This window comes from Montipora foliosa, chromosome 9 (genome assembly GCF_036669935.1).
Source record: "Montipora foliosa isolate CH-2021 chromosome 9, ASM3666993v2, whole genome shotgun sequence".
NCBI lineage: Eukaryota > Metazoa > Cnidaria > Anthozoa > Scleractinia > Acroporidae > Montipora > Montipora foliosa.
Window position 1 is genome coordinate 44,264,705 of NC_090877.1, and position 12,500 is coordinate 44,277,204.

The following is a 12,500-nucleotide window of genomic DNA, read 5'->3' on the forward strand; positions in this document are numbered from 1 at the left end:
GTTTATCCTCAGCTGGTTGAACTAAACAACTGGCACTCACTTGACCACGCTGCACAGGGTTACCATCCTTACTTTGTCCTCCTGATCTGCGTCCACCTGATCGACAGTTTCTAGCTTCATGTCCCTGCTTGCCACACAGAAAACACTTCTTTGTTAGGGGTGGGCATTTGACAGCTTTATGACCTCGGGTGTTGCACTTAAAGCAATGCAGAGCTGGTGGATTAACCTGCATGTTCTTGGCTTCGTCCCTCTCAGGCTGCACTGTTGGCTTTCTGCCCGCTGAGCTGAACAAATGTTTACCATGAGCCTCCAAGTACTGGTCAGCAATCTTCGCAATCTTTGCTAGAGTCTCAGGTGCCCTTTCTCGCAGGTGAATTGCCAAATCCTTAGGGCAAGAGTCAATAAATTGTTCTTTCACGATCAAGTCCTTAAGACCATCAAAGGTTCGCGCAGTATCCGAAAGCTCTAGCCAACGTAACAGGTATCTGTCCAGTCGCACAATAAACTGCTCCGGACTTTCGTCGACTTCTGGTTTGGATGCTCTAAATTTTCGACGATAGCCGTCTTCGGTAAGGTCATATCTCTTCAATCTTTACCCTGTCATAATCCTTAGCTGCGTCCTCCGATAGACGTGAATACACTTCTAGTGCCCGTCCAGACAACAGAGCACTGAGCTTCGATGCCCATCCATCTTTTTTCCACTTAGCTGTCTCGGCAAATCTCTCGAACCTCTGCAAATAAGTGTCCAAATCGTCTTTACCATCAACAAACGAGGGGAGTTTAGGTGCCTTAGCCCGATCCTCTCTCACTTCAGGACGTCCGTCAGCATTCTCCACAGCCAAACGTGCAATCTCCAGCTCATGTTCTCTTTTTGCCGCTTCAATAGCCTCTCTCTGTTTCAACAGCTCGGCTCCCATCTCCAATTTTCTTAGTTCGCGTTCTTGTCGCCTAGTTTCTCTCTCTTCGTCTTCTCTTCTTCTATCTTCTTCAAGTAATCGATGTTTCTCTTCTCTTTCTTCTTGTTCCTTTCTTCGTTCTTCTTCAAATTGTCTACGCTTTTCTTCTCTTTCCTCTTCCAAGTGTCTGCGTTTTTCTTCTTTTTCTTCTTGTTCACGCACGAATTCAAGCAGCCTTTCTCCTTCTAGACCAAACTTTTCGCCAAGCTGAATAAATTTCTCCATTTTCACAGCACTAAAATTCCACGGCTCTTTCACTTGCTACAACTTTTTCCACAGCGCAGCTACTTCCTTCCAAGTTGTGATCCTTTCCTGGTTAACGTAGTCGGCAAACAAATGAATTCCTCTCCCGGACAGGCCCCCAATGTTACGAGTTCGAATGTTTTGAGGAAAGGTAGCTTGCAAACTAAACTGAACGCAGGGTTGTCGGAACAACAACAAGAAGATTTATTCCAAAAATGAACGTAGTTTCCACGAAGTAAAACTCTGAACAACATGTATTCAATAAACTTACACGGCCTCCGCCAACTTGAATAAACACTGCTTCTGTCACACTTGACTAAACACTACTAACGCCAACTCTCTTCGCTTGTGAAAAACTAGTTAGAAAAACACTCCGCTTGGACTCGTCTACTTATATACTCTGACAATAAATTTCCAGAACTTTCTAAAATAGTAATCACTCTAATTATAGAAAGATTACAAAACACACCGATTTAGAAACGCTTACGCATGAACCTAAAAATAAACAAACTACGAACTCTCGCGAAGCTTCTAGACAGTAACGCTAGTCACGCAATGCTATTTTTCGTAACACATCGAAAGAGCTTCTGTTCTCAAAATTAATATACAAACAGTTGTGCGCCAATGTTGATCGAGTGGAATAGCTTGTGATGTTTCAAAACATTGACAAATTTTGTGACACTTTCATAATAAACACACACAAAAAATTCATTATGTCGCTAAAATGTTTGCAAATACAATAATCCGCGACTTCAATGAAGTAAAAAAGAAATAAATTCTTGAGACTTGGTGCAAGATTGTTGAATAAGATACCTGCTAAACTCAAGTCGCTTTCAAAAGCAATACTCACGTAGAAAATATAACTATCAGTTAGTTGTACGTTTAATATAAATAGTACTGAGTCCTGAAACTTAGACTCGAGACTGTAGGCATTTTCCTGAAAGGCGACATAATTTGTGTAAGTCGGACCACCTTGAGCTACCTTCCGGGTAGACAATAATCCCAATTTCTATTGCTTTGTTAAATAGCGTCATGTTAACACACTTAAAAACATACTCATTTTCCTTTTTCAGGCCCGAATGTCTCCTAGCTGGGTGAGTGATTGGAGCACCAATTGATTACGCTTCGTTTCCGTCAGTTTCCCCTGGCTGAAAGTGTACACAATGTCCGCAGTCCTTGTGCCTGCAAATTTAGAGAGCTTAGTCCCTCTTGCTGCAAATCATACAATAGTCTATCCGCGACTTCAGTGACTCAGTAAAAAAGAAATTCATTCTAGAGACTTGGTGCAAGATTGTTGAATGAGATACCTCCTAAACTCAAGACGCTTCGAAAAGCAATACTCACTCAGAAAATACAACTATCAGTTAGTTGTACGTTTAATATGAATAGTACTGAGTACTGAAACTTGAACTCGAGAGTCGGCATTTGCCTGAAAGGCGACATGATTTGTGTAAGTCGAACCACCTTGAGTTACTTTCCGGGTAGACAATAATCCCAATTTCTATTGCTTTGTTAAATAGTGCCATGTTAGCACACTTAAAACATGCTTATTTTCCTTTTTCAGGCCCGAATGTCTGCGAGCAGGGTGAGTGTCGGAGCTGCAATTGATTACGCATCGTCTCCGTCAGTTTCCCCTGGATGAGAGTGTTCACAATGTCCGCAGTCCTTGTGCCTGCAAATTTAGAGAGCTTAGTCCTTCTTGTGCAAATTCCTACAATAGTCTATCCGCGACTTCAATGAAGTAAAAAAGAAATTCATTCTAGAGACTTGGTGCAAGATTGTGGAATAAGATACCTGCCAAACTCAAGACGCTTCCAAAAGAAATACTCACGTAGAAAATACAACTATCAGTTAGTTGTACGTTTAATATGTTAAAATTTAAGACTCAATTAAGACTCCTGCTTGGACATAAACGTAACACATTTAAAGCTTAATAGTTTTGATCCTTATAATAGGTAGTAGGTATTTGAGCCAGAGAATGAAATTGCCAATGTACATTAGCTGAATTTCAATAAAGTCTCAAAGTGTTTACAATAACATTTAGAGAGATTTGGCACCACTTTCGAGTAAAGCGCGAACGGCAAAAGTGACCACAATTTTCCCGCGCCATTTTTCGCTTTTGCCGCTTTCAGTTTCTGCGTGAAAGAAGGCCTTTTCGTGTTTGCCGTAAACGTGGAATTTTCATCTCATTTTTCTTTGACATACGTTGTTTGTAGAAAAAAAGAACCTCCAAACCATTGTTCGTTAAGTCAAACAAGGAAAAATTTGGTTTAATGGTTAAGTATCTTTCATAACTGACTCCTTTCCGCAATTATTTTCTTCATGAACTCGCCTTGACTCTCTTTCGACTCACAAAGGGTTTCATCGAAACTCGCAAAATTTCGAGATTAACAAATTTTATTCCAAGTTGCGCAAGCTGAAGTCATAAGCTTCACTCCATTTTACGTGAAAGCCAACGTTAACTGTTTCACATTTACTTGATGCTAAATGTCTCTATTATGTTCTTAAGAGGACCTTAACAATTCAACTGAAAGAACGCGTTATTCGCGATGGCAGCTTAACGGAGCGTTTTTATTTTTTTTTAAAGATTGTGGTAAGGGTTTCGGAGGTGGAAGCGGAATAATGAATACTGAACGAAAATGAACGAGGAATATTTGGCGTTCGAACATTAGAAATGAATAATTTTGCGGTTTCCGTTAAAGAATAACGAATACAGAAAAATGAATATCGAAGAAAATTTCAATAATGAATAACAAGTATCTTGGATAAAAACCGAAGGAGTAGTGAGAAATTGGGATTCCATTATTGCTTCCACCCCCGAAAAGGTTGAAGAAGAGAAATTTCATCACCTTTTTCCGCCTTCCCTCACACCAGAACCTTCTAAATTAACTGAATATTACGTTTGCAAACCGCTGGACTTTGAGGTCCATAGTTGCTACATGTAGAGTGAGAAGGATTCTGAAATTCGAAACTTGAATCTCCAGGAATTCAAAATAAGCAATTTGAATCCTGAATCTGAGAGGAATTTCCGGGATTATCTCAGATGCAAATGCGGCTCTGGTGGGCTCTGGTGTACGAGTTTGTTTCCCAAATCTTTGTCTAAATTTGAAATTAAGTGAATCATTTCTCTTCTTCCAGGTCCTTACCGCGCAAGTACGTTTGTGTCCATAGCTGTTGGAACCCTTGTTGGGGTTATGTTGGTTGGTGGTTTCTTATGGTATTTCTGGCGCCGCAAATCAAGCGACCCTCCTTTACCATATGGTAGGTATAAATAAGTAATCATATATGTGTGGGTGAAAAGGGTCAGAGGAATTTTGCGGGTTTAATTAAATAAAGGTTTTTAAATTCGACTCAAAGTGTTGTTGAGTTACGCAACACCCACAACATACATTATTTGTAAACATTGCACTATTGCCTGCTTGTTCGGTCAAGATGGATGAATATTGGCCAAGGCCAAGGTCTTTTTTTGCACGGTGTTTATGGACCGTTCGTCTCGGTCCATAAACACGCAGAAAAAAACCTTGGCCAATATCCGAAGAAGCGCGGTCAATAAACAATTTATTATATGGGATAAAACACCAAAAAAATTATCTTTGATCTTGCGGGACCAAGCGAGAAATCCGGCCCGAGCGGGCAGTATGGTAGCCTGCGAACAGCAGACGCATTTCCGGTCGTCGCTTCTCTGCCTCCGAAAAATAGCGTCTGCGATCTCGAGCTCCAAAACGATTTCCGTGACGTCATTTCTTTTCTTCTTTACTCGGCCAATGAAATTGAGTGATAGAAAGATGTTATTGAAGACACGCGGGAAATCGCGAGGACCGACAACTGCTTCAGAAGTGGCATTATGCACCCATGAGTGGGGAAACGCCGAAAAAAGTTACCTCGGCCGAAGGAGGTTGTTTTTTGTGTAAGGATAAAATTCCCAGTCTCAAGGAGAAAGTGAAGATCTTTGGCAAGAGTGAATTGCAGATTGGTGCGTTAATTCATCGCTCACTTGGAGTCGATTTGGGTGTTTATGTCGGCAGCGAGAACCTCGCGATATGTCGCTTGTGTTATAACATGTTGAATGCCTACAACAAGGCCTTAAAAAAAGTCAACCAGATCGTCGATGGTATCAAGCAGAAATTTGAAAGTAACGGACCTCTCCGTATCAAAAGATTATCGAAAGATTCAACAAAAGCGCCGGAGGCAAGGAAGAGTTTAAGTTTTGACTCCAACCCGTCGGGTGAAATTTCGCGGGAACCACCATTACCAGTAAGCTTAAAGCCTCCAGATAATGTTTGTGTGTCTGCTTTTACAAAGCTTCCGCCGGTTTTTGGTTTTGGTGCCATTAGCCCAATCGCTCCACTCTCGATTTTTCGAGCACCAAATTGTGTACAATCGTCGGGAATTGTTGGTCCTATGCAGTTGTGTCCGATGTCGTCCTCAACACCAAAGACGCCGCGCGAGATTTCAGAACGATCGATCACCGAAACGAAAGTATATCTTTCCGTTGAATATCCCAGCAAAACTGTGCGAAAGGAATTAAACGATGACCTTGCAGTTCTTGGAAAGGCGATTGCCTCCGGTTTCGAACAGCGCATTGCCAAAGCAATACTGAAGAATGTTAAACTCAAGAAAATTGTCGTGGAAAAAGTTCTCCAGCTAATGACATCGCAAATTAATGGTATCTGTAGCAGAAAACAACCTTCCATGTTAAGAGCCAACACGAAGGAAGAGATTGTAAACTTCGATTTCGAGAAACTCTGTCTTGAATGGAAAGAAAGAGCGCCTATCTTCTATGCCTTTCTGATGACATGTGCTACAACTACTCTAAAGGAGATTGCTCCAGAATGGCTTCCTAGCATAGCAGTCGCAGGGTCGATCCTGTTAAAGCAGCGAAACTCACACATGAATGGCTGTGCAACAGTTCTTGGAATCCTTATGAAATCACGATCTTTGGAGGTAAGACAAGTCATAGATTATTTTGCATCTACAAGGGCTTTTGAAAGTCGAGTTAAAACTAACTTAATTAAATTTTTAATATTAATTAAATCAGCTGTAAAAGTAATTCATATAGACCCTATGCAAAAATGGCTGCCTTTAAATTATTCTTTTGTTCATATTCAAAATAGCCCAACTAACCTCGCTCGCAATAACAAATTCTTTAGAATTTTTGTCTCAAAAACGAGGTTAGTTGGGCTATTTTCAATATGAACAAAAGAATAATTTAAAGGCAGCCATTTTTGCATAGGGTCTATAGTTTTGTTTCATAGAGACATTTATCAGTTACACATTAGATTTTGTTTGAATCAAGGGTTAAGGAAGGTGAATTCTTTTTTTTTATGGCTATCAGTGTGAAGAGGGGTCGTGGCATTGTAGATATTAATATTTCTTAATACTTGTAGATTTTTTAGAACAAACAATATAATCAAAATTTTGATCTCTTGCTCTTTCGTTACAAGGCAACCTTTGGTAGGTTATCCAAGATGAAGGTCACCTGTTCAGCCGCAAAAGTTCGTGCAAAATTTGATGTGTTAGGTGAAAATCATGGTCAGGAAATTCTGAACTTACAAAAGAAAATGTCCAATGAGGAGGAAGTTGTACAGGAACTCACAAGGAAGGTAGTGGCAATTACTGACAGTTGCAGTTCAAATGAACAACCATGTACCCAGCAGTGTGCTGATGATGCTACAAAAGCCAAATGTGAACTAAAACAAGCTAAGAAGAACATGCATCCTGGTTTTGCTATTGCGTTTGATAATATTGATGGAAAGCGTGAATGCAGGCATATGACCAAGGACAACCAAAACTTGGATTTTCATTGGGTCAACCACAAGATAATAATGAACAGAGTTTCTGGAGGTTGTCTTGAGACTTTACCAAGGGACATTACTTCCCTTTCAAATCTTAAATTGTTTCCCACTGTTGACGATCAGAAGTTTCAGCGTCACAACTACACAGTTTTAATATCAAGAGTTCTTGTGGAGCATTTAGATTGTTTTTCAGCTCTCAAGGATGTGTGTGTATTCCATATTCCTCACAAGTATTCCAATGAGATGGCCAAAAAGTCAGATGTTGTAAGTTATTCTTTTTTCCTTTGGGTACTTTCACGTTGCTAAAGTTCTGCTTTTGTACTGGTTTTCAAAGTTTTCCCCTTTAATATCTGCTTTCATGCATCATGAATGAAGCAATTCAATTTTAGTCACAACAATTACTTGCGACTATTTAACTGTAAATGTGTGGCCACACCGAAATATACAGTTACACCTTGCTAACCCACTGAAAAGCCTGGTGGTAATAGAGGGGGTTGGAACACAGGACTAGGTGTGAAATTTTTTATGGAACTTCCAGATAGTTTAGTACCAGAATAATAAGATTGGTATAAATGTTTCCTGTAGCCTAGTAAAAAATGTGCACAGCCTCTGATATCATGTAAAATATTATACTGTATATTTCAATGAAATTTCCTGTCAAAATATACTCTCATGATAACATAACTGCAGTGAGAAAAACATTTATGGGGGACTATTATTTGAGTAATATACAACAGGATTATTTGCTTTGAATAACCTAAGGCTGATTGAAAGAGCAAGCAAGTTCTGAGTTTTAGCTGTAATAAGGTATTATTTTCCCCTCAAGTTTCAAGTGAGTCACATTACTATTTAGTAAAGCAATGGCAATGAACAATAATAAATTAACAATGGATTTTAATGGTGAATTTTAAATGTGGTAATGTCAATAAATTATTCATTTCAGCTTCCAATGGGTGTGTTATTTAAAAATGAAAACCTGACTGAGGACATGATTGATATCCTGCGACATTTCCAAACATACCTGCCTACTGTAACTATTCAAGGCGAAAAGAAATTTGCTAGTCAGATATGCACGGGGGATCAGCTATCTGTTGAAAGAGCTGTGAATGCAATACATTCAGTGTCCAATGGTCATACAGCTGAAGACCGCCTTGAGGGGTTTACCATGCAACTTGGTGACTGGCACACAGGGGTCAAGATACTTGAGGTAAAGAATGTGTGCCTTAAAAAGTGTAAAAATTATTATCATTAAGAACGTCTTACCACAAAAGAGAGCATATTGGTGACCTTAAACTTGCAAAGATGCATGACCTGTCCTAACCCTTTGAAATATACATGTATCCCAAACTTCACTTGCAGCTATCAAATCTTAATTACAGTCAATAACTGATTGAATCTGTTTGAAAAAGATTCCTACTACTACTACTTTACATTTAAAGCAACTGCTTGCTTATGATATAATCCTTCCCATCATTAATATTTATCTAGGCTCCATATGGAGTACTAAAGTGGTGATGTCATAGTATTTTGGGGCACATTGTATCTGAGATATTAGCCACTTATGCTCTGATAACTCCATACAAACCCTTCTATTTTTTTTTGGGATTGACCCAAGAAAAATTAGAAGGGTTTATTTGGAGTTTTCTTAACATAACTGGGCTAATATGTCAGTGGCAATTTGCCCCGAAAAGGTCATTAATTTTTTGGCAAGTAGGCCTGTTGGGCATTGTTCTTTCAAAATATCCTGACAAAACCCATAATTTCTGAAATCTAATTTTTATGATGTCACCACTTTAGTACTCTTTTGTACTGTATGTAGATTTTATCCAAAACTATATCAATACTTTGTTATAATCATTGTAGAAACCATTATTGTAACATTGTTTTATATGATTTATTTGCAGTTGCTATTTAGAAGATTTTACTCAGGGAGTTCTTCAGATGACCATTGCACCCTATTTGCAGACAGAAACCTTATTAACAGGAGAAATGTGAGAGAGGATCCACACTCCGCCTATCGACCAGATAGGGATTTCTTGATTTTAGAGGTGAAAGCCAGGATTTTGGCAGCTGCATTTCATGTTCTTGGCTTAAAAAGCAAAGACGAAAAACCACTGCATTACCCTTTCCCAGAGGACCTTCCTAACTGGAACAAATTGCAAAGGCTCCAGTTCTTACACAAAGCTGCTGGTATGATTGTGGATGAAATTGTTATTGATGAAGCAATGATGAATGATTCTTTGCAAGAACTGGTGTCAGATGAGGAAAGAAGGGAAATTCAAAGATGTTTGGATGTTAATGAGGATGGCCGTTTCCCTTGTAGGTTTCCAGGTTGTAAGACATCCTTCAAATACAATGGCAAGAGCAGGAGAAGACATGAATTAAGTCATGATCCACCAGTTGTAATAGAAGAAGTGACAACCACAACTTCATCCATAACCACAGACCAGGCGCCCAAAAGTAGTGATGATGTTTTTAATTACAATGCTGCACTTCTCTCAGAAGGACTTTTCTTTATGAACTTTTTGGATGCTGTCTCAGAAGGGGATGGCCAGCGGATCATGAGACAATACAAGTATCTAATGCTCCTATGTAAAGCAGATGACCCACACAGCACCAAGTATGCACTGGAGAGCCTGTACCAGCTGCTCTTGGTGAATGGTTTAAGCCAGAAGGAGTCAGAGATCTTTGTGTGGAACAGGACTGTTAACAATTATGGAGGTCTTGGAAACAACATTCCACATGACCTAGAAGTCGAGCATAGTAACAATTTTAACAAGCAAGGCTACTGTAACATTGGAGCAAACCTCTCAGAGAAGGCAGTATCAAGAATCTGCCATGCTGAGAAACCTGTCAGGAACATTAGTGGAAAGGTGGACAGACTTCTTCAGCGGATTATACGCTCAGGAAAGCATATTCAACGTTTTCCTGTAGTTGACTTAGATGCACTGTTGAAAAAACTAAATGAAAGTGAAGTTTTCAAATACCAAGAGGGTCGTAGTTACAGGCATTTCAAGGGTTTTGAAAGAGATGCTTTGGTAAACCTAGACATGTCAAAGATGTATGCATGGTTAAATGATCACAAAAAAAAGGTTTCTTCAGGTGTCAAGGCTAGGTAATGACTTCTTTCATTGCTTCTGGTCATTTGAAACTTAAGTAAAAAAAGTCTTTTCAAAACAAAAATTAAGCATGATGTTTGAAGAACCCTTTCCCTGAAAAAATTCTGGGGAAAAAAAGGCTGGGGTATGCAATGGACTTCTTTTAGCTGTTTGATTCCACACCTACTTTTAAAGTGTTTGTAAAGTTTTTGGCTTGGATCAAAATTAGGGAATATAAATTATGTTACAGGTCAAAATTAAATTCAGGTTAAATGATTTTCAATTTTCTTTGTCTCCAAGCCCAAATTATTCATGAAATTCATGGAAAATGGTACATTTTGAAGTAAAAATATACCATCACAAAGTTGCAAGTTTTAAAGACGTTTGTATGGTGGTGGTGATGGTGTTGGGGGACAAGGCAAAAAATTATCTCCCCTCCTCCCCCTCCCCCCCAAAAAATAGTTTCAAGTCCAGTTGCAGATATTTTGGAGGTCTGCCCAGCAATAGGGAATTTTATTCTTACTAAGAGGACTATCAAATGTGTGCAAGTAAAAGTAGTAACAATGGATGCTATTTTTGTAAAATTATTACCTTAGCGATGCTTAGAATAATGCATGTAACCTAACTATAAGATCTACTGGGCTGTCAATGCAATTCATAGAAGGGTAAATGAACATATAAGAATAAAGTTGGGTTCAATTATTCATTACTTTTTTTTCCTTTATGAACGAAAGTAAAGAGGGGTGATGCACATAGCAGGACTTAAAGGTTTGAGTGTACAATAAGTTATATTACACTGCGACGCGCCTTACCGTGGCCACCCAACAAACATTTTTTTCAAGTTAGCCAATCAGTGTGAGCGGATTTGATTGACAGACAAGCCTCCATTTTGGTTCTTGCGCGTTGAAACTTTCTATGGAGGTGTGTCAATCAAATTCGTGTATCTTGATCAGTAGCTAACTTGTAAAAATGTTTGTTGGGTGGCCACGGTATGGCGCGTCGCACTGTAAATTTGTAAAAGAAAAAACTCTTTGGCCCGGTTCCTGAAAGGTCGATAAGTGTTAATCCAGGATAAAAATGTTGATCTGTTTTTGTATTTTACATTCCTATGCATTGTGTAGGGTAACATTTTGTGTTACTGTTACCGTAGTTCATAGAGAAGGCTCAATGTTTTTAGGCGAGAAAACGTTGCCTGAAATTTAGCTTAATCCTGGGTTCAACGTAACTATCTTTTGAGGAACCAGGCCCAGATAGTTAGGGGCGAGTTAAATGCTTCCCCTTTTCACCTTATTTTGAATTCTCAACTGCACCTTACATGTATCTTAATGCCTGGAACAGGCTATAACAAGAATGAAATTGTACCTGACTGGTAAAGAATTAAAGATAATAATATTCAGTGATTGAAGTGAGGGTGTTATGTGGCAAATCTTTATCTTGATGTTATTTTTGAAACTGTCAAATATGTGAGCCCCAATAAAAGTGATTAGAAAATTTCATCTGTAACTGAAAAACTATTTTTAAAAAAGGTCTGGACAGGATGCTAAACACTGATTTTGTAAAAATTCTGAAAAATTAAAATTCATTTCCATACATGTAAATGAATGATTGACTCTGACAGGTGAGATTACCATACATGTATATCCTTCGGGTTTCTAAATGTGACTGCACATTACACCCATTCCCTCGAAAATGTCTGAAATTAACTCTGGACCAAGACATTCTATATATGTTCAAAAAGTGTTATATATATCACCTGTTTAAACTTTGATCTCTCTATTGGGTACACCTGTACAAGCAGATGCCATTGGAAAGTCAAAAAATGTGTCTGTCCTCAATGTCAAAAGAAAAGCACCTCATATTCCACTATTAATATCCCTCTGAATCAACACAGGAAATTATTAGAAGTCTTGTTGGCTCAACAGTACTGCAATATTTACATTGTCCACAACTTTGTTTCAAAATTTACATTCATGATTTGAACACTGTATCATTTGTTCAACACTGCATCAAAACTCAAATTTAAAACTGCGTTTAAAGCAGCAAATGGAACACCTGCGTCTAATTGCTCATCAGCAGATTCATCTGCTGACTCATCCCACTGAGAAAAGCTGAGATTGTCAATAACCATATTAGCAAGTTCATCGTCCACGACAAGATCATTCCAATCATTTCCAAGAAAGTCACTCTCTTCATCGGAACATTCATCTTCTGAACTCAGTTCTATGTCTAACATGTCTCCAAATACTTCTTGCATGACTGCATGAATTTCAAATGCATGCTGCATATCCCATATCTCCACCACAGTACAAATGTCCGACACAGAAAACAATTCATTACAGTGTTCCGCAACTTGTTGAATTTGCAGATCAGAAAATCCAAGCAAAAACTTGGGGTTGGTGAAAAATTTC

The 12,500-nt window shown here is 38.8% G+C and overlaps 3 protein-coding genes across 4 annotated transcripts in view; 2 read left to right on the forward strand and 1 right to left on the reverse strand.

The window, feature by feature from the left end:
- LOC137969491 (uncharacterized) overlaps positions 1-12,500 on the forward strand; it is a 98,380-nt gene that overhangs the window by 76,798 nt on the left and 9,082 nt on the right. The window contains exon 12 of the mRNA XM_068815771.1: positions 4,338-4,460. Within this exon, the coding sequence (XP_068671872.1) occupies positions 4,338-4,460 (123 nt within the window). The remainder of the gene's footprint in view (positions 1-4,337; positions 4,461-12,500) is intronic.
- Positions 5,052-10,385, forward strand: LOC137970471 (uncharacterized). The gene is made up of 4 exons (XM_068816986.1): positions 5,052-6,143; positions 6,644-7,258; positions 7,938-8,201; positions 8,899-10,385. Exons 1-4 carry the CDS (start codon positions 5,052-5,054, stop codon positions 10,111-10,113), a joined length of 3,186 nt encoding a protein of 1,061 aa, XP_068673087.1. The 3' UTR covers positions 10,114-10,385.
- LOC137970383 (bifunctional 3'-5' exonuclease/ATP-dependent helicase WRN-like) overlaps positions 10,584-12,500 on the reverse strand; it is a 3,770-nt gene continuing 1,853 nt past the window's right edge. For both annotated transcript variants that reach the window (XM_068816908.1, XM_068816907.1), the window contains one exon: positions 10,584-12,500. This exon is cut by the window's right edge. In XM_068816908.1, the coding sequence (XP_068673009.1) occupies positions 12,080-12,500 (421 nt within the window). In that variant the 3' untranslated portion in view covers positions 10,584-12,079.

Coding starts and splice junctions, on each gene's coding strand:
- LOC137970471 (XM_068816986.1), top strand. CDS start 5,052: ATGAGTGGGGAAACGCCGAAAAAAGTTACCTCGGCCGAAGGAGGTTGT. Junction 6,144..6,643: donor TGAAATCACGATCTTTGGAG/GTAAGACAAGTC, acceptor TTTCGTTACAAG/GCAACCTTTGGTAGGTTATC. Junction 8,202..8,898: donor CAGGGGTCAAGATACTTGAG/GTAAAGAATGTG, acceptor ATTTATTTGCAG/TTGCTATTTAGAAGATTTTA.